Source organism: Mytilus californianus, unplaced genomic scaffold (genome assembly GCF_021869535.1).
Source record: "Mytilus californianus isolate M0D057914Y unplaced genomic scaffold, xbMytCali1.0.p SCAF_4, whole genome shotgun sequence".
Taxonomy (NCBI): Eukaryota; Metazoa; Mollusca; class Bivalvia; order Mytilida; family Mytilidae; genus Mytilus; species Mytilus californianus.
The window spans coordinates 72514302-72533519 of NW_026262690.1; the positions used below are offsets into that span (position 1 = coordinate 72514302).

At 32.8% G+C, this 19218-nt stretch overlaps 1 protein-coding gene across 10 annotated transcripts in view; it reads right to left on the reverse strand.

Moving 5' to 3' along the window:
- Positions 1–2861: 2861 nt before the first annotated feature.
- The window catches only part of LOC127738475 (presenilin-2-like), a 29012-nt gene continuing 12655 nt past the window's right edge, over positions 2862–19218 (reverse strand). For 9 of the 10 annotated variants that reach the window (XM_052249737.1, XM_052249742.1, XM_052249741.1 and 6 more), the window contains 6 exons: positions 18138–18236; positions 16369–16401; positions 15348–15514; positions 9031–9148; positions 4036–4148; positions 2862–3140 (listed from right to left, as the gene is read on the reverse strand). In XM_052249737.1, coding sequence (XP_052105697.1) covers positions 2985–3140; positions 4036–4148; positions 9031–9148; positions 15348–15514; positions 16369–16401; positions 18138–18236 — 686 coding nt within the window. In that variant the 3' untranslated portion in view covers positions 2862–2984. The remainder of the gene's footprint in view (positions 3141–4035; positions 4149–9030; positions 9149–15347; positions 15515–16368; positions 16402–18137; positions 18237–19218) is intronic. The other variant, XM_052249743.1, reaches the window with a different exon arrangement.

The window sequence follows — 19218 nt, forward strand, 5'->3', positions numbered from 1 at the left end:
TTCATATTTTTCATATGTCGGGGCCTTTTATAGCCCACCATACGGTATGGGTTTTTCTCATAGTTGAAGGCCATACGGTTGCCTATAATTGCTTACATCCACTTCATTTGAACTTTGGTGGATAGTTGTCTCATTGGCAATCATACCACATCTCCTTATTTTTATATTGGCTATAAATTTTAAGTCCCCTTTTGGTAATATAACTCTTCACGTTTTTCTGTACTTATAGATCCTTTACTTTAAAATATTAAGCTTTGAGCGTTCCTGATGAAAGTAAATAATGAAAAGAGCTTTGGATACACAATTTATAAAGCGTAATTTCCTTTTTTTTCAAACAGCTTTAGATGAAATTTAATTTGAGCCCTTGGTGATTACCAAAAGTTATTTGATTCAAACCACCAAATTTTAATAAAACATCTTGTAAATAAAAGAAGAATGTGTCTGAGGACACGGATGCTCCTGCTCAAGCTTTACAATTTTCCAAGTTCAAAAGGGACATAATTCTAAAACAGTTAATGACTCACTACCCAAGTTCGAACTCTGTCTGCGTGTTGTGGTTCTTGCATTGTGTATGAGTTTCATAAAATTTGCATGAGGCAAACTTTAGTTAGAATGTGGAAACGAAAAAAATTGCAATTTTTCATTTAATAAAGGGGCAAAACTCTAGAACAGTAAGTGACTCACTGCCCGAATTCGAATTCTGTCTGTTTGTTCTGGTTATTAGCATTGTGTGTGAGTTTCATAAAATTTGGATTAGAAAAACTTAAAGAGTGCGGAAACGAAAATGGGATGGATGGAAGATCAATGATAACACTCACTGTCCCTTTCTCCTCACAAAAGGGGCATAAAATATATCTTTTTCCAGCAACGTAAAAAGAGAGTAAGTTTTAATCATTTAAATTTCTTGAATTCTTTGGTCCTAGCTGATGATGTTCACCCCTTTTTTCTATAATGGGAATATACATATTCGCAATATATACGAGTTAAAAATATTATTAATGCCAGCTGGAGTGAATATTTGTGATCAGTAAACATGACATAATCAAAGCGCCATCTTGGAGTTAGCTAGAAAGATAAACTTATTATGTATGCTATTAATAGCTTGTCATTTGGGACAATGGAAATTGGAGACACATATAATATAACAAAAATAATAAAGCTTATATTTTCACAACATTCAACTGTATCATTTTGTTTAAACCTAATGGATACAACAAGAGTGCACACGCTGAAATGTCTCGCCTTCTTTACTAATCATTGATATTATGTTGATAGTCCTCAATATAAAGCTTTCTTACAACTGTCACATAAACTTAACATTAACCAAGAAAAATAAACATTGACCAATGAACCATGGAAATGAGGTCAAGGTCAGATGAACCATGCCAGGCAGGCATGTACAGTTAACAATTCTTCCATACAACAAATATAGTTGACCTATTGCTTATAGTATTAGAAAAAAAGACCACAACTCAAAATCTTAACTTTGACCACTGAACCATGAAAATGAGGTCAAGGTCAAATGACACCTGCCAGCTAGACATGTACACCTTACAATCATTCCATACACCAAATATAGTTGACCTATCGCTTAAAGTGTAAGAAAAACAGACCAAAACACAAAAACGTAACATAAGCAATGAACCATGAAAATGAGGTCAAGGTCAAATAAAACCTGCCAGACTGACATGTATATCATTAAATATTTCCATACACCAAATATAGTTGACCTACTGCATACAGTATTAGGAAAACGGACCAAAACACAAAAACTTAACATTTAGCAATGAACCTTGAAAATGAGGTCAAGGTCAAATAAAACATGCCAGACTGACATGTACATCGTAAAATGTTTCCATACACCAAATATAGTTGACCTACATCATACAGTATTTAGAAAAAACAAACCAAAACACAAAAACTTAACATTGAGCAATGAACCGTGAAATTGAGGTCAAGGTCAAATAAAACTTGCCAGACTGACATGAACATCGTACAATATTTCCATACACCAAATACAGTTGACCTATTGCATACAGTATAAGAAAAACAGACCAAAACACAAAAACTAAACTATGACCACTGAACCATGAAAATGAGGTCAAGGTCAGATGACACCTGCCAGTTGGACATGTACCCCTTACTATCATTACATACACCAAATATAGTAGACCTATTGCTTATAGTATCTCAGATATGGACTTGACCACGAAAACTTAACCTTGTTCACTGATCCATGAAATGAGGTCGAGGTCAAGTGAAAACTATCTGATGGCATGAGGACCTTGCAAGGTACGCACATACCAAATATAGTTATCCTATTACTTATAATAAGAGAGAATTTAACATTCCAAAAAATCTGAACTTTTTTTTCAAGTAGTCGCTGAACCATGAAAATGAGGTCAAGGACATTGGACATGTGACTGATGGAAACTTCGTAACATGAGGAATCTATATACAAAGTATGAAGCATTCAGGTCTTCCACCTTCTAAAATATAAAGCTTTTAAGAAGTTAGCTAACGCCGTCGCTGCCGCCGCCGCCGGAACACTATCCCTATGTCGAGCTTTCTGCGACAAAAGTCGCAGGCTCGACAATAACTGTACTGCTTATCCAGTTATTATAAATTCAGAAATTATTGCGATGTTTCTATAAATGGGAAAAAAGTGACAGTATCAGGTTCACAATAATAAAAACTTGCATTCATTACTTAAGTAGTGATTTTCCTTTAAAACATGTTAACAATCACATGTATTAGATTTCACATATTTGCCAGTGGTCAAGGATACACAATTTCTGACTTATCAATATATGAAAAAGCATGGAAATTCCAATCTAAAGACATTGTCATCAGACAAAAAGTATAAAATAGTTGTTTATTAAATACAATGTACTAACATTCGTATTTAGTAAAAGAAAATGAAATAAAATGATAAATTACAACATAAAATAATCTCCTGGATTGTTCTTGACAGCACCTCTGTGCTAGGTGTACACCTGTGCAGCTGCAAGTCTGTCCATAAAAGGTTGAACTAGTTCACTTGTGGCAAAGTTAAAAATCAGTCCAAATGTGATAGAGATAGGTAAGGCTGGTAATGCCTTACGGAATATAGCTAATAATAATAATGTGAAACATAAACCCTGAAATAGAAAAATATGATATACAAAAATTATACATACCAGTATATATTATTTCTTTTTATAAGGGATAAGATTTTAATAAACTGTATAATCATATGCTAAGAGTTACTAAATAGCAACAATTCTTTCACATAAGTTAGCCAAAACAACTTCTTGAATTCTTTGATGGCTTTATGTATTATGACATGAAAATGTTCTTTATTTATCAAAAGGTGCATATTTGTTTGTGTATGCCACACAATTAATTAAGTCTGTTTATTTACATTCAGTCATAGGAAAAAAAGGCTATCTGGTATCCATCCAAGACACAAAATCAGTACATGCACAGCAGATAACACACAAAAAGCAAAGGAACAGCGCTTTTATTGCTGTTCTTCATCTCAAAGTCACAGTGAGGCCTTTTCTATATCTTACGTTAACCAAAATTTTGTATTTTTTTGCTGTCAGAAAAGAATAATTGAAGATATGTAAAAAAGTATGCTACATATAAAAACACCTCTTTGCCAAATGGTATCAAAAATTTGTAAATACAGTTAATCAACTAATTTTCGCGAGCGATTTCTTTTTGCGAGTAGAAAAATAACGTGAATATAAATCGTCGCGAATATGTAAAACTTGGATTTTTCCTTATTAATCTCCATCAAGTAAATTTGAAAATTGCGAAATTAAATTGCCAGGAAATGGGCTAGAAAGGGCTAAATGGGAAATAAAGTATCCGCAAAAATAAGTTGGTTTACAGTAATTCTTTGCATGAAGTCTCCATGCTTAAAGCACTCAGTTATGAAGATATGCATTTTTGATTTTACAATGTGTATTTTTTCCATACTAAATGTTAAAAAAAATCAGGGTTTTATTTCTTCTATTTTCGTTTCTCCAGATATCACTATGTACTTACAATAAGAATGGCTACAAAACAAGCTAAAGTTGTATTCCAATCTCCATTGGATGAAGCTTTACCAACTAATACACCATAAAATATAAAGTCACCAAGTCCTAATTTAACGCCTCCTGCAAATAAATAATTACTTTGTCAGACTGATTAAGTTTTGTTTTCTGTGGCAAATATTTGATGGATATTCAGACAGTAACTATTGAAGATAACTGTATGGAGACCTTACGATGAGTTCACTGTATTTTTTATGCCCCCGCTGTAGCGATGGGGGCATTAAGTTTTACCCTTGTCCGTCCCAAAATTGGTTTCCGTTCTCTAACTTGAGTTTGCCTAAACCAAATGTTATGAAACTTATACACAATGCTTATTACCAGAAAACACAGATCAAGTTTGAATTTTGGTGGCGTCACTTTAACCGTTCTAGAGTTATGCCCCTTTATAAATGGAAAAATTGCAAAATTTTTAGTTTCCGTTCTCTAACTTAAGTTTGCCTCAACCAAATGTTATGAAATTTATACGCAATGCTTATTACCACAAAACACAGATCAAGTTTGAATTTTGGTGGCGTCACTTTAACCGTTCTAGAGTTATGCCCCTTTATAAATGGAAAAATTGCAAAATTGTTAGTTTCCGTTCTCTAACTTAACTTTTGCCTCAACCAAATGTTATGAAACTTATATACAATGCTTATTATCTCAAAATACAGATCAAGTTTGAATTTTGGTGGCGTCACTTTAACAGTTCTAGAGTTATGCCCCTTTATAAATGGAATAAAATGCTCCGCAGGGCGCAGCTTGATACGACCGCAGAGGTCGAACCCTGAACAGTTGGGGCAAGTATGGACACAACATTCAAGCTTGATACAGCTTTGCATTTGGATTGTGATTAAATATTTGACACAGCATAGGTTTCTGACACAGAATGAATGTGGTCTAAGAACTTAAAAATTTTAAATTGGACATTCATCTATTATGGTCCAATATCCAAAATCTAAATACAAATGTACATGGTTAGATTCAGCATATCAAAGAACCCCAAGAATTCAATTTTTGATGAAATCAAACAAAGTTTAATTTTGGACCCTTTTGACCTCAATGTGAACAAAGTTGATAACGGGGCCCAAAAATCTAAATACATGGTTAGATTCAGCATATCAAAGAACCCCATATATTCAATTTTTGTTGAAATCAAACAAAGTTTAATTTTGGACCCCGATTTGGACCAACTTGAAAACTGGGCCCATAATCAAAAATCTAAATACACGTTTAGATTCAGCATATCAAAGAACCCTAAGAATTCAATTTTTGTTAAAATCAAACTAAGTTTAATTTTGAACCCTTTGGACCTTAATGTAGACCAATTTGAAAACGGAACCAAAAATTAAGAATCTAAATACACGGTTAGATTCGGCATAACAAAGAACCCCAATAATTCAATTTTTGATGAAATCAAACAAAGTTTAATTTTGGACCCTTTGGACCTCAATGTGGACCAATTTAAAAACGGGGCCCAAAATCAAAAAACTTAATACACGATTAGATTCAGCATATTAAAGAACCCCAAGAATTCAAGAATAAAACCCCATTGAAATTGGTCAAGAAATAAGCAATTTATACGAAGTATCTTCTTTTGCACAATACTGTGCAATTGAATATTTCTTGCTATTGCGCAATACTGTACAATTGACAATTTCTTGCTATTGCGCAATATTGTGCTATTGGATATTTCTTGCTATTGCGTAATACTGTGCAATTGAAGATTTCTTGCTATTGCGCAATACTGTGCAATTGAAGATTTCTTGCTATTGTGCAATACTGTGCAATTGAAAATTTCTTGCTATTGCACAATACTTATTATATAAAAATTTACACATCCTGTTTGGTGTGTATCTCCTACCATATCATTATTATTTGCTTTTAAATATAAATCAGAAATAACCAACTTAAAATGGAAAATTTTAAAGAAAAAAAAAAGGAAAAAAAAAAATCCCCCCCCCAAATTTTTTGAACCCCCTTATGATTCATCACCCCCAAACTCAATCCCAGCCTTCTCTTTGTGGTATAGTACCTTGCAGTACAATTTCAGAGAGATCCATACACTTGAACACAAGTTATTGTCTGGAAACTAGAAAAATGTGTTTTTTGGCCCCTTTTTGGCCCCAAATTCCTAAACGTTTAGGGCAATTACCCCCAAACTCAAACCCAGCTTTCCCTTTGTGATATGGAACCTTGTAGTACAATTTCAGAAAGATCCATACACTTACACACAAGTTATTGTCCTGAAACTAGAAAAATGCTTGTTTTTGCCCCTTTTTTGGCCCCCAATTCCTAAAATATTGAGGCAATTACCCCCATCATCAATCCCAGCCTTCCCTTTGTGGTATGGTACCTTGCAGTACAATTTCAGAGAGATCCATACACTTGAACACAAGTTATTGTCTGGAAACTAGAAAAATGCTTATTTTTGGCCCCTTTTTTGCCCCCAATTCCTAAATGTTTCAGCAATTACCCCCAAACTCAATTCCAGCTTTCCCTTTGTGATATGGAACCTTGTAGTACAATTTCAGAAAGATCCATACACTTACACACAAGTTATTGTCATGAAACTAGAAAAAGATTGTTTTTTGCCCCTTTTTTGGCCCTTAATTCCTAAAATTTTGAGGCAATTACCCCCAAAATCAATCCCAGCATTCCTTTTGTGATATGGAACCTTGTGGTACAATGTCAGAGAGATCCATACACTAACACACAAGTTATGTCTGGAAGTTACAAAAAATGCTTATTTTTGGCCCCTTTTGGCCCCTAATTCCTTTACTGTTGGTACCATAACCCCCAAAATCAATCCCAACCTTCCTTTTGTGGTATTGAACCTTGTGGTAAAATTTCATAGAGATCCATTCACTTAAACTAAAGTTAGAGTGCGAAAACCAATGTGTCTTCGGACGACGCCAGACGACGCCGGACGACGACGACGCCAACGTCATACCAATATACGACCACAAAAATTTTTTTGCGGTCGTATAAAAATTGCAAAATTTTTATTTTCTTCTAAATATTAAGTAATTTTTATTAAAATTGGATTTATCTTCCTTTGTCCATGTTTATAGTTGATTCAACTACAATCAATGCTTTATACAATGCAATGTTTAATTTTGACTTCCACTGATAAAACACAGATCAAGTTGAATTTGGGTAGTGTCACTTTAATCATTATTGAGTTATGCCCCTTTATAAATCGAAAGATTGCAAAATTTTTAGTTTCCATTCTGTAACTTAAGTTTGCCCCAACTAAACATTATGAAACCTATACACAATATTCATTACCACAGAACTCAGATCAAGTTCAAATTTGGGTAGCGTCACTTTTACCGTTCTTCAGTTATGTCCCTTTATAACTATATGATATGCAAGCGGGGGCATCATCTGTGTCCACATGTGGACACTATCCACATTTATTGTGCTATTAGGTTGCCATCTCATTGACTTCAACACCTTGTTGCATTTTAATCACATTCAATAAAACTATAAGGCAAATTTTGAAGAAGTTAGTTAAATATGAGAAATTAGAATACTACTGGAAAAAAATGTACTTCGCCAAGCGCAGCTGGATACGACCGCAGAGGTCCAACCCTGAACAGTTGGGGCAAAAATGGACACAATAGTCAAGCTTGATACAGGTCTGAATTTGGATTGTAATTAAATATTTGACACATTATAGGTTTCTGACACAGAATAAATGTAGTCAAAGAACTTAAAATTGGTAATATGATTTGAATTTATATTCAATTCAAAATTTCTTGTGGTTGTGCAATACACTGTGCTGTTGTGCAATACTTAGTAAATCTGTTTTCAGACTAAAGAATTAGCAAAATAAATTGTGACCCCCATTTTTTTTTTTGGAAATTGATAATTTCTTAAATCTTGAGGGAAAAAAATTTGTTTTTACCCTCCCCCCCTCCAAAAAAAATAGAAATTTTCTTTTTGTAAAATGTGGTACAATTTAAGAGACATCCATACACTTAAAAACAAATTATTATAAAACTAGAAAAGTGCTTGTTTTGGCCCCTAATTCCTGAATGGTTTGGGCAATTACCCCCATAATGAATCCCAACCTTCTACTTGTGGAATTGAACCTTGTGGTACAATTTCAGAGCAATCAAAATACTTATACACAACTTAATGTCCTGAAACTAGAAAAATGCTTATTTTGGGCCCATTTTTGGCCCCTAATTCCTAAACGGTTGGGACCATCACCCCAAAAACAATCCCAACCTTCCTTTTGTGGTATTGAACCTTTTGATAAAATTTCATAGAGATCCATACACTTAAAGTTATTGTCCAGAAACCAAATGTCTTCGGACGACGATGACGTGATAGCAATATACAAACACAAAATTTTTGCAGTTGTATAAAAAGTGTATGTTGGGTAAGGTAAAATAACTGCCTTTCAGCAGGATTCCTTTTGACTTCTTAGTTGTTGAAACATATGACACACTTCAAACATTGCCATCTGTTTTAATTTCCACATTGCAATTGGACGTGTTTTGTGAGGAAACACACAGATAAAAATTGAAAGTACTAGGAGACAAATGCTCTTAAAATCTTCAGTATTTTGTACCAATGATGTATTTACACAGATGTAAATGTATTAATATTCTATTGGTCACTAATTAAGAAATTTTTGCTGACATTTTTTTTTCTTGAAAGAAAACTATTACGATTTTAAGAGAAGCTATTGAAGATTCTGTCATCCATAATCATAATTTGTTGTCCTGAATGTTAAGTGAAATTTTGTAGGCAACATCACTGTATGAAATTTTCCAGGAAATCAAAAACGCTTTTTGAAAGAGTTATTCTACAGAAATCCAGGCATTTTCCATCTTATTTTCAAACTTTAACAGGCCCAAAAGAGATTGCAGACCTAAGGCCTAAGGGCTGACACATGAATATTTATGTCTAGATGTATGAAATGATATAAAATAAAAGATTGGACACTTACTTTCTTCCTCAGGCTCATCAGAACTTCTTGTTCTATTTCTATTCTCTCTTGGCTGTCTTACTTCAACATCATTTCTACTCTCTTCTGTTTCACCTAAAGCAGCTACAGCACTACGTGCCTGGAATATAATTCAAACATTAACGATAATACAGATTCATTGTTGGCAGCAAAGATTAGGTGAAAAAAAGGTAAATAAAAGGTGTTTGTATGAGAAAGTGATAATTTGACTTGAAAATGAAAGAATATCAAGTAGAGTTAGAACTTTGGCTCAAACTTCAGGTGTAGATCTAGGATTTAAGGTAAGGTGTTCATAACTATAACAATATTAACAAAACATATCTAGAATTTTTTTAAATAAGAATATTATTTTTTTCTGATTTTAGGGACATCTGAATCTGCACCTGAATTTAAATAACCTCTACATTAGAAATCTCCTTTATTATTAAGTTAGTGTCTTGTGGTGGTACGTTAGACGTGATTTATAAAAAGAATAATATTTTTTTCTGATTTTAGGGGGTGTCTGAATCTACCCCAAAACTTTAAAGAACATTTCCATTAGAAATCTCCTTTATCATAATGTCATCGTTTTGTGGTGGTACGGGTGACCTAGTGAGAAATAAATGGAGAATGTGTCCATGGGACACAGATGATGCCCCCACTTGCATTTACCGTTATAAAGGGATATAACTCAAGAACGGTAAAAGTGACGCTACCCAAATTCATACATGATCTAAATTTTGTGGTAGTAAGCATTGTGTATAAGTTTCATAACATTTGGTTGAGGCAAACTTAAGTTAGAGAACAGAAACGAAAAAATCAGCAATTTGTCCATTTGTAAAGGGGCATGACTCTTGAACAGTAAAAGTGACACAACCAAAATTTGAACTTGATCTGTGTTTTGTGGTAAGAAGCATTGTATATAAGATTCATAACATTTGGTTGAGGCAAAGTAAGATTAGAGAACGGAAACCAATTTTGGGATCTGTAACTTGTCATGATAAAACTATATACCAATTGTCAATCAATATAACACTCTAACATTAGATATGATGTAATACAGTGTATATCTATTTTCGAATTACAATCAAATATAATTAATAGTTCCAAATATTTTTTCTTTCATTTGTCACAAACTAATATAGATTTGTAACTTATCTATAAAATGTCAACAACTTTTATCTACACAATGTAATGTAATGAAATATATACTTTAATAAAAATAGATTATTATCTAATTAAAGGATTTCACTTAATAAAAAATATATATATATATATATATATATACATGTAGCATTCAGAAAATTAGTTTATACAAAAAAACATATAAACCTGCCACAAAATTCCTCAAACAATTTACCAAAGAATGTCCCTTTTAAAAAATGAGTTATCTCCCTTTGTACAGATATATGGTTTAACATAGTACTCTAACATTAGTTATGGATTTTTTTTATGGACCATAACACTGGACTAAATCATCAGACCGGAACAAAATTCGAACTTGATCTATAACTTGTCATTATAAAACTATATACCAACGGACGGAGTGCAAACCTAAAGTCCCCTTCCACTTCGTCCGTAGGGGACTAATAAGCATTGTGTATAAGTTTCATAACATTTGGTCGAAGCAAACTTAAGTTAGAGAACGGAAAAGAAAAATTCAGCAATTTTTCCATTTGTAAAAGTGATGCCACCAAAATGCAAACTTGATCTGTGTTTTGGGGTAATAAGCATTGTGTATAAGTTTCATAACATTTGGTTGAGGCAAACTAAAGTTAGAGAACGGAAACCAATTTGTGGGAAGTACGGACGTACAGACGGACAAGCGTAAAACTTAATGCCCCCTCCGCTACGGTGGGGGCATAAAAAGGTATAGACTTTTGCAAGCCCTAAATTATACTAAATTTAAACAATTTCATTGTCATTTGTTACAACAGGATAACAAATTTCTCCTAGGAAATTAACTGTTGGGACTATATACATGTAATCATTGAAATATTGATATAAAATGTTTGCCAAGACAGGGACAACAAATGAGTATTTCTACCTTCCGAATATTTGTTGGTATATTTTTAAGACTTCTGTCATATGGTATTTTGACCCCCCTCCCCTGAAAAGTAACCATGGTCAATTTTCTTATGGAATAATGTATTCAATAAAGATTGTTTGGTTATTAGATCACAACATAATCAATTTGAACCTTGTAAGTGAACAATCATTTAACTTTTAGGGAAGTAGTCAATGTGCAGCTTTAGGGTACTGGATATTTTTTTGGTCTTTTTTGGATAATTTCATATTGCTCTAATACAAATAGTGGATAGTTCATAGCAATTCTGAACTCTACAGGTGCTATGTAGCTTCTATGTAGTGAAAAATACGGTGAAAAATTCCATTGAAATCCATATACATTGTACATTGTACTTGATTAGGTTCAAGTTCAATATTTAATAGATGTAGATGCACAGGACTCATTCATCCTATGTGAAGGAACTGCAAGGTCCATATGTATAAATAAACACCATGCTCAGCAGAAATAAACACAAATTGTTGTGTTTTTAAACTTGTAGTTTTTATGCCCCACCTAGGGGCATTATGTTTTTTTCGGTCTGTGCGTCCCTTCGTCCGTCCCGCTTCAGGTTAAAGTTTTTGGTTAAGGTAGTTTTTGATGAAGTTGAAGTCCAATCAACTTGAAACTTAGTACACATGTTCCATGTGATATGATCTTTCTAATTGTAATGCCAAATTAGAGTTTTGACCCCAATTTCACGGTCCACTGAACATAGAAAATTATAGTGCGAATGGGGCATCCGTGAACTATGGACACATTCTTGTTACAGATTAAATTGGAATCTATATATAATACAATGTTCTGTGGGGCTCAGCTTGATATGACCGCAGAGGTTGAACCCTGAAGAGTTGGGGCAAGTATGGACACTACATTCAAGCTTGATAAAGCTCTCTGAATTTGGATTCTGATTAAATATTTGAAACAGCATATGTTTCTGACACAGTTTGAATGTGGTAAAAAAACTAAAATATTTGATATTGGACTTTTACCTATTATGGTCCAATATCCAAAATCTAAATACACGATTGGATTCAGCATATCCAAGATCACCAAGGATTAAATTTATCTATTTACAATAGCAGCTATTTTTTAAAAGGCTCCATGAATGGAATTTAGTTTAAGGCGTAATTGGTAGGAAACATTTTGTTAAATTAATTAATAATTTTTTGGTGTTTGAATATTGCTACAAGTGGGATACAGATGGATGTGTATGGTAGTTGAGGTACATTTGTCATCAGTTAATGATTGAAGTTTTTAAACATATTGTGACTTAGGGTGATGGGAAAGGGGAAGAAATTCATTTTTCTTGAACTGTTGGCATTTAGAAATTAATATTGATAATTCAGCGATTTTAGGAATGAATGATGAAGTGGAAATGAAATGCAGAATAAAATTATATCTAAGTAAAAATGATAATAGAATTATATTATAATGAACTGAAGATTTTTTGAATTTTTTTGCAAAATAGGATAATAATATAGGACAAAATGGTGGCATGAAACTGGGCAAGAATTGGTAATTTTGGTTTATGGGATTACTAAGTGTTTGAGATGTTATTTTAATTAGATTTGTGAATTTATGGTTAGAATTGCTCTGAAAAGTGATATCAAAAGGTAACATAAATATTGTGTGTTTTAGAGAGGATTATCATTAAATTGTGGTGTGAGTTATTTTCCTTTGAACAGAAATGTCAATATTGAGGAAATCGTTTTTAAGTATATGTGGGAAATGTTTAAATAATTATTGTAGTGGATTGATCTATTTGAATGAGAATGCTGATAATTTGATAATTTTAGTGATGCATCTTTTTAATTAGACAATTGATGTGATGTTATCGAGGAGGTAATTTTTCATTGTTTATTGGTTTTATGTATGACTTTGATTGTTGGAGTATTATTTTGAATTATTCATTTCATAAATTTGTATGGACCAAAATTCTAAATACATGGTAAGATTAAGCATATCAAAGGAACCCAATATTTCAAGATTATTTAAACACCATTGAAATTGGTCAGAAATAAGCAATCCAAACAAAGTTTTAAATAAAATGCTCCGCTGGGCGCAGCGAGATACGACCGCAGAGGTCGAACCCTGAACAGTTGGGGCAAGTATGGACACAACATTCAAGCTTGATACAGCACTGAATTTGGATTGTGATTAAAAATTTGACACAACATAGGTTTCTGACACAGAATGAATGTGGTCTAAAAACTTTAAAAATTTTAATTTACCTATTCAAACCATATCATTATTATTTGCTTTTATATATAAATCAGACATAACCAATTTAAAATGGAAAATTTTAAAGAAAAAAAGGAACCCCCTTATGATTAATCACCCCCAAACTCAATCCCAGCCTTCCCTTTGTGGTATGGAACCTTGCAGTACAATTTCAGAGAGATCCATACACTTGAGCACAAGTCATTGTCTGGAAACTAGAAAAATGCTTGTTTTTTGGACCCTTTTTGGCCCCAAATTCCTAAACGTTTAGGGCAATTACCCCCAAACTCAAACCCAGCTTTCCCTTTGTGATATGGAACCTTGTAGTACAATTTCATAAAGATCCATACACTTTCACACAAGTTATTGTACTGAAACTAGAAAATTGCTTGTTTTTTTGCCCCTTTTTTGCCCCTAATTCCTAAAATTTAGAGGAAATTACCCCCAAAATCAATCCCAGCCTTCTCTATGTAATATGGTACCTTGCAGTACAATTTCAGAGAGATCCATACACTTGAACACAAGCTATTGTCTGGAAACTAGAAAAATGCTTAATTTTTGGCCCCTTTTTGGCCCCTTATTCCTAAACGTTATGGGCAATTACCCCCAAACTCAATTCCAGCTTTCCCTTTGTGATATGGAACCTTGTAGTACAATTTTATAAAGATCCATACACTTACACACAAGTTATTGTCATGAAACTAGAAAAATGCTTGTTTTTTGCCCCTTTTTTGGCCCCTAATTCCTAAAATTTTGAGGCAATTACCCCCAAAGTCAATCCTCGCATTCCCTTTGTGATATGGAAACTTGTGGTACAAACCTTGTGGTACAATGTCAGAGAGATCCATACACTAACACACAAGTAATGTCTGGAAGTTACAAAAATGCCTATTTTTGGCCCCTAATTCCTTAACTGTTGGTACCATAACCCCCAAAATCAATCCCAACCTTCCTTTTGTGGTATTGAACCTTATGATAAAATTTCATAGAAATCCATTCACCTAAACTAAAGTTAGAGTGCGAAAACTAATGTGTCTTCGGAAAAAATTTTTTTTTGCAGTCGTATAAAAATGGCTTGTTTTTTACCACTTTTTGGCCCCTTATTCCTAAGCGGATATGGCCATAACCCCCAATTTCAAACCAACTCTCCTTTTATGGTATGAATCCTTGTTGTACAGTTTCATACATGTCCATACACTTATACTGAAATTATTGTCAGGAAACCAGAAAAATGTTTCCTTTTGGCCCTTTTTTGGCCAAAAATTCTTAAATGGTTAGGGCAATAACCCCTAAAATCAATCCCAACCTTCCTTTTGTGGTATGGAACCATGTGGTACAATTTCATTGAGATCCATACACTTATACTCAAGCTACTGTCTGGAAACCAAATGTCTTGGGAAGACGACGGCGGCATTGCCATACCATCATACAGGGGTAAATTTTCATGGTCAGTTAAAAAGTTAGCAGATGCAATATTGAAGGTCCAGTAAAAAGATGGTGGCTACCAAAATGATATTTTAACAGGTTTTTAATTTGGATTTTAGCTCAAAATATGTGATCAGACATTTTTGTTTACCAAATAGTTGGAATTGTGAGTGGCCAATATTTGTTTGCACAACAACATTATTGATGGACTTGTCCAATTGTCAAACATATCTCAGGAAGCCTCCTATGACATAATCAAAGGATGAAACTGTACATAGCCATTGATTAGGTATGGTGTCTTCAATTTAAATGTAAACACCTGATTGAAACTGACAAACAAATGGATAAACAGACCCAACGTTATTAGTCGTTTTATTACAGTATGCAAAACATATAAGCTAAATCAATTGTTTTACATTTGTCAGTTGGGGTCTTTTATAGTTTGCTATGTTGTATAGGTTTTGCTCATTGTTGAAGGCTGTATGGTGACCTATAGTTAGCTTCTATGTCATTTAGCCTTTAATGGAGAGTTGTCTCATTGATAATCATACCACATCCTCTTATTTTTATAACTCAAGACTGTTGGAATAGTTTAAAGATATCCTACTCGTTGTGATTCTGTACTTGCAGTAGACATAGTTGTATCTCTTCCTGGTCGTCTTCTAAACCCTCGTTCATCTACATCATCTGTGCCTTCCTCTGATCTTCTTCTAAAACCTCCATCATCATTGTCATCTGCATCTTCTGTGGCAGATGGACCATTCAAACTCACAGCTAAAATGTAATCTAACATTAGTAAAATGTCCCTTTTGATTTTCTATTGATGAAACTTCTTCACTCTTGATTTTTAATAATTACCTGTGCTGAAGCATTTTTAGAACTTGAAAAAGCTCTTTTGAAAAGGTTACATTTTACAGATCAATAATTGTCTCCCTTAATTTCTGGCATGACCTTATAAGGTTGAAAGGATAACAAATCTTTAATTGGATATATAAGAATAATATTGGGACTTCCCTTTTTAATTGCTTTCCATTTTTAGATTTTATAATATGAAATCATTAAATTTCACAAAGTTTTTATACATTTCAAACCTCATGTAGACAACATTTTATATGAAAGAATAAAAGAATAATTCAATAAAACCTTTCCAAATTTCTACTTAATTTACAGTAAACAGAAACAGGATTTTATTCAAACTTGAAATTATCATAAACTACAGATTTTTCATTCTTTTCCTACCAATCTGATTTTAGAAATCCTGTAAATTTGTGTACTGTGAATATGGCAAAATGCCTGTGTATTGTAAAAAAAAAAAAAACAACCAAAAAAACTCAATAATATTTTTCTTGTCACACTCAAATTTTTATAGTAGCACACAGGATTTATATTATAAAGATCCCATTGAAAGGTTCAAAAGATATAAACCCATCATCTGTTCATAATTTCAAGTCTATATAATGCTTGGTCACCATAAAACATGCAGGCTTAATAGCTAGGTATCAAAGTTCATGTACCGTAGAAGTAACTAGCAGTGAGGTATGTTTGCAAGTGCATTTTTGCTTTATTTTTAAGTGCAAAATTTGGAACTTATTACAAAATGAAAAGCAAATGGGTCAAAAATAATATACTTGAGCCTCCTGGCATATATCCTAAGTTTATCCCTGAAAAGAATTGAAGAAAATATTCTTTTTATTTAATTAATTTCTTGTTTAGGCCATGTTCAGATGAGACTTTTGGGAAAAGTATTCTAAACATTAATGTCAAATGGTCACCTCTGTAAATTCAAAAATTTGGAGAAAATATTAAAAAATTTCCAATAGCATAAAATTTTAGGAATTTTAAAAAAGTTTCAACAACCAAGAGAGTTTTACACATACCTAAACCACATAATCTCAATAACTAGTTTAAAATAAATCTTACAAAGAAAAATAAATAACATGATGAATATACGCAGAAGATATGGTAAAGTACAACTAAAATTCAATCCATTAAAGGGAAATATAAGAGGTCTTCAAAAGTGGTGATAAAAGGTTTCGACCACCCAAATTTTGCTAAGGACAGACACAATTTTGGTATTTTGCAATAGAAATAATAGAGAGGACCAGCATATTTTCTTCAAGGACCACAGAGGAAAAAAATATTTTGAGAACTCTGGGAAATAAAGATCTTAGTTGTTATGATTGCTTTTACACATCCTTGATAGACAAATACACATATAGTGTGATGCAATTCACCTTCAAGTTTTCTCATCTTCTGATGTTTTATTTTTTGTCTTAGAATCTTCGATATATTTCAACCAAAATAAGTTGTAAAAAAATATTATTCATGTTAAAACATAAACAACTGAAGACAAAATTATGATCAAATAAAATATATACTCCAGACAATTCTACTTTTTGACACCAAGTTTAATAAAATCCAACCATAAATGCCTTCAAAACAAGTTTTTGAAAATAAAAAAAAATTGTTTTACGTGAAATATATAAAACAAATATAGCAAACAAATTAAGGTGACGAATACTTATTGCATAACACTGTACATGAAATTCAACTTGTTTGTGCATATATGACATGTTAAAAGTATAAAATTCTATCTGAAGCTTTAAAAGAAACACTGCAAATATTGTATACAGGATGAAAATAAAAAAGAGTGAAAAATAAACAATATATACAAACTGATGATATACTAGGTCAATGTCAAATAAAATTAAGAACTATGTTATAGCTTTATGCAAGATATAAACTGCAGATCTAGACTTATGATGGTTAGTAATTGATATAAAAGCTCAAGTTACAACATTTTTTTCACGGGGGGGGGGGGGGGGTTCCTTCCTATATGAAGGTATATACATATGTGCCGCTGGAATGGGTCCCTTTTTTGATACGTCAGATATATCAATGGGGTGCAATTTTACCGAGGAAATATATCAATAGGTAGTAATTGACTAATTGTGATATATTTAGGTACTATTTGAGCTGATAAATATATGAATGGGTTATGATTTCGCTGTGAAATATATGTATAGGTAGGGTTTTCACAATTATTCAATATATGAATGGGGGGTGTTTTTTAAATCCCAGCTGCACACCCCCCCTGTGTTTTTTTTAACTCAGCGATTTGTATATAAAAAGTTTAAGAATATGAATTTACATTTTCAACTAAATAGCCTTTAAGTAAATCAACAAACTGCATTTCTCAATGATCATTAATTCTTGAAATAATGACCCACTGCAGTTCATTTTCATTTTTCTTTCAAATAGTTGTGGAATGAAAATAGTTCAAACAATAAATTAGTAAATTATTATAGATTTTATTATCATCTATTATTCATGACTAGTATAATAATAAGCCACCTTATTGTAAAGGTTTAAGAACTCAAATATCAATTACACCTACTGGTTTCTTTCTGTGGTTTCTTTTTCTTTTTACTGGATTTCTTGTCTTTTTCTCCCTCAGAATCTGAAGCCATTCCTGCTACATTCCACACCATTGTAGCTGTAAATATACCAATAAATTAAGCCTACATTTAAAAAAAAATCCTTTAACAATTTATAATACACAACATTTGCACAATGTACAACAAATACAACAGCTATTCAGTCATGTTCTTTGTTATATTTCCTATCAATGCAAAGATGTAACTCTTGATCATTAAAGTATTTGTTCTTCGAAAAAAGTTCAAATAGCTCTTACTAAAAATTTTCAAATATCTTGTTTCGGAAATTTCAAACGTAAGGGTAAATCAGTTTTTTTTAACTTATCACCTCAGATAATGTTTTTCTGAAAAGGTAAAAAATAGTGCCATAATGCTCTATTAGGAGATTTATTAGTTGATACGATACTCCAGGGCTTGTATTTCCTATCATGATTTCCTTGATAGAGGGTTGCTGCTCACAAGGAAGATATTAAACCAAGAGTTCAAAGTGGTGAAGTTGAAATCATCCCTTTGTAAGTTTTACGGACGCCATCACGAGTTGGTTGACCATTATCACAGATGACAACGGATATGTTCCAACTGTCATAACTACAATCCTGTCCCCTTTTCCCTGAATGTGACCTACCGAATAAGACTTATCACTGGGTTTGTACTAACATGAGCAATAACACGGGTGCCACATGTGGTGCAGGATCAGCCTACCCTTCAGGAGCACCTGAGATCACCCCTAGTTTTTAGTGGGGTTCGTGTTGCTCAGTCTTTGATTTTCTATGTTGTGTTTTGTGTACTGTTGTTTTTCTGTTTATTTTAGACTTATGAGTTTGAATATCCCTTTGGTATCCTTGGCCTCTTTTTTATTACTATCAGAAACCTTAAATACAGGGGGAGGGGAGAATTAAGGTACTTCTTCTCTAAACATTCAAGTCCAAAAATAGCAGTTGATTCTGGATACCGTCCCTTCAAAGTCCATATCAGTTTTATTTTACCATCTTGTAAAAAAATCTGATTAACAATCAAGTTATTGCACAAATTTTTTTTCAA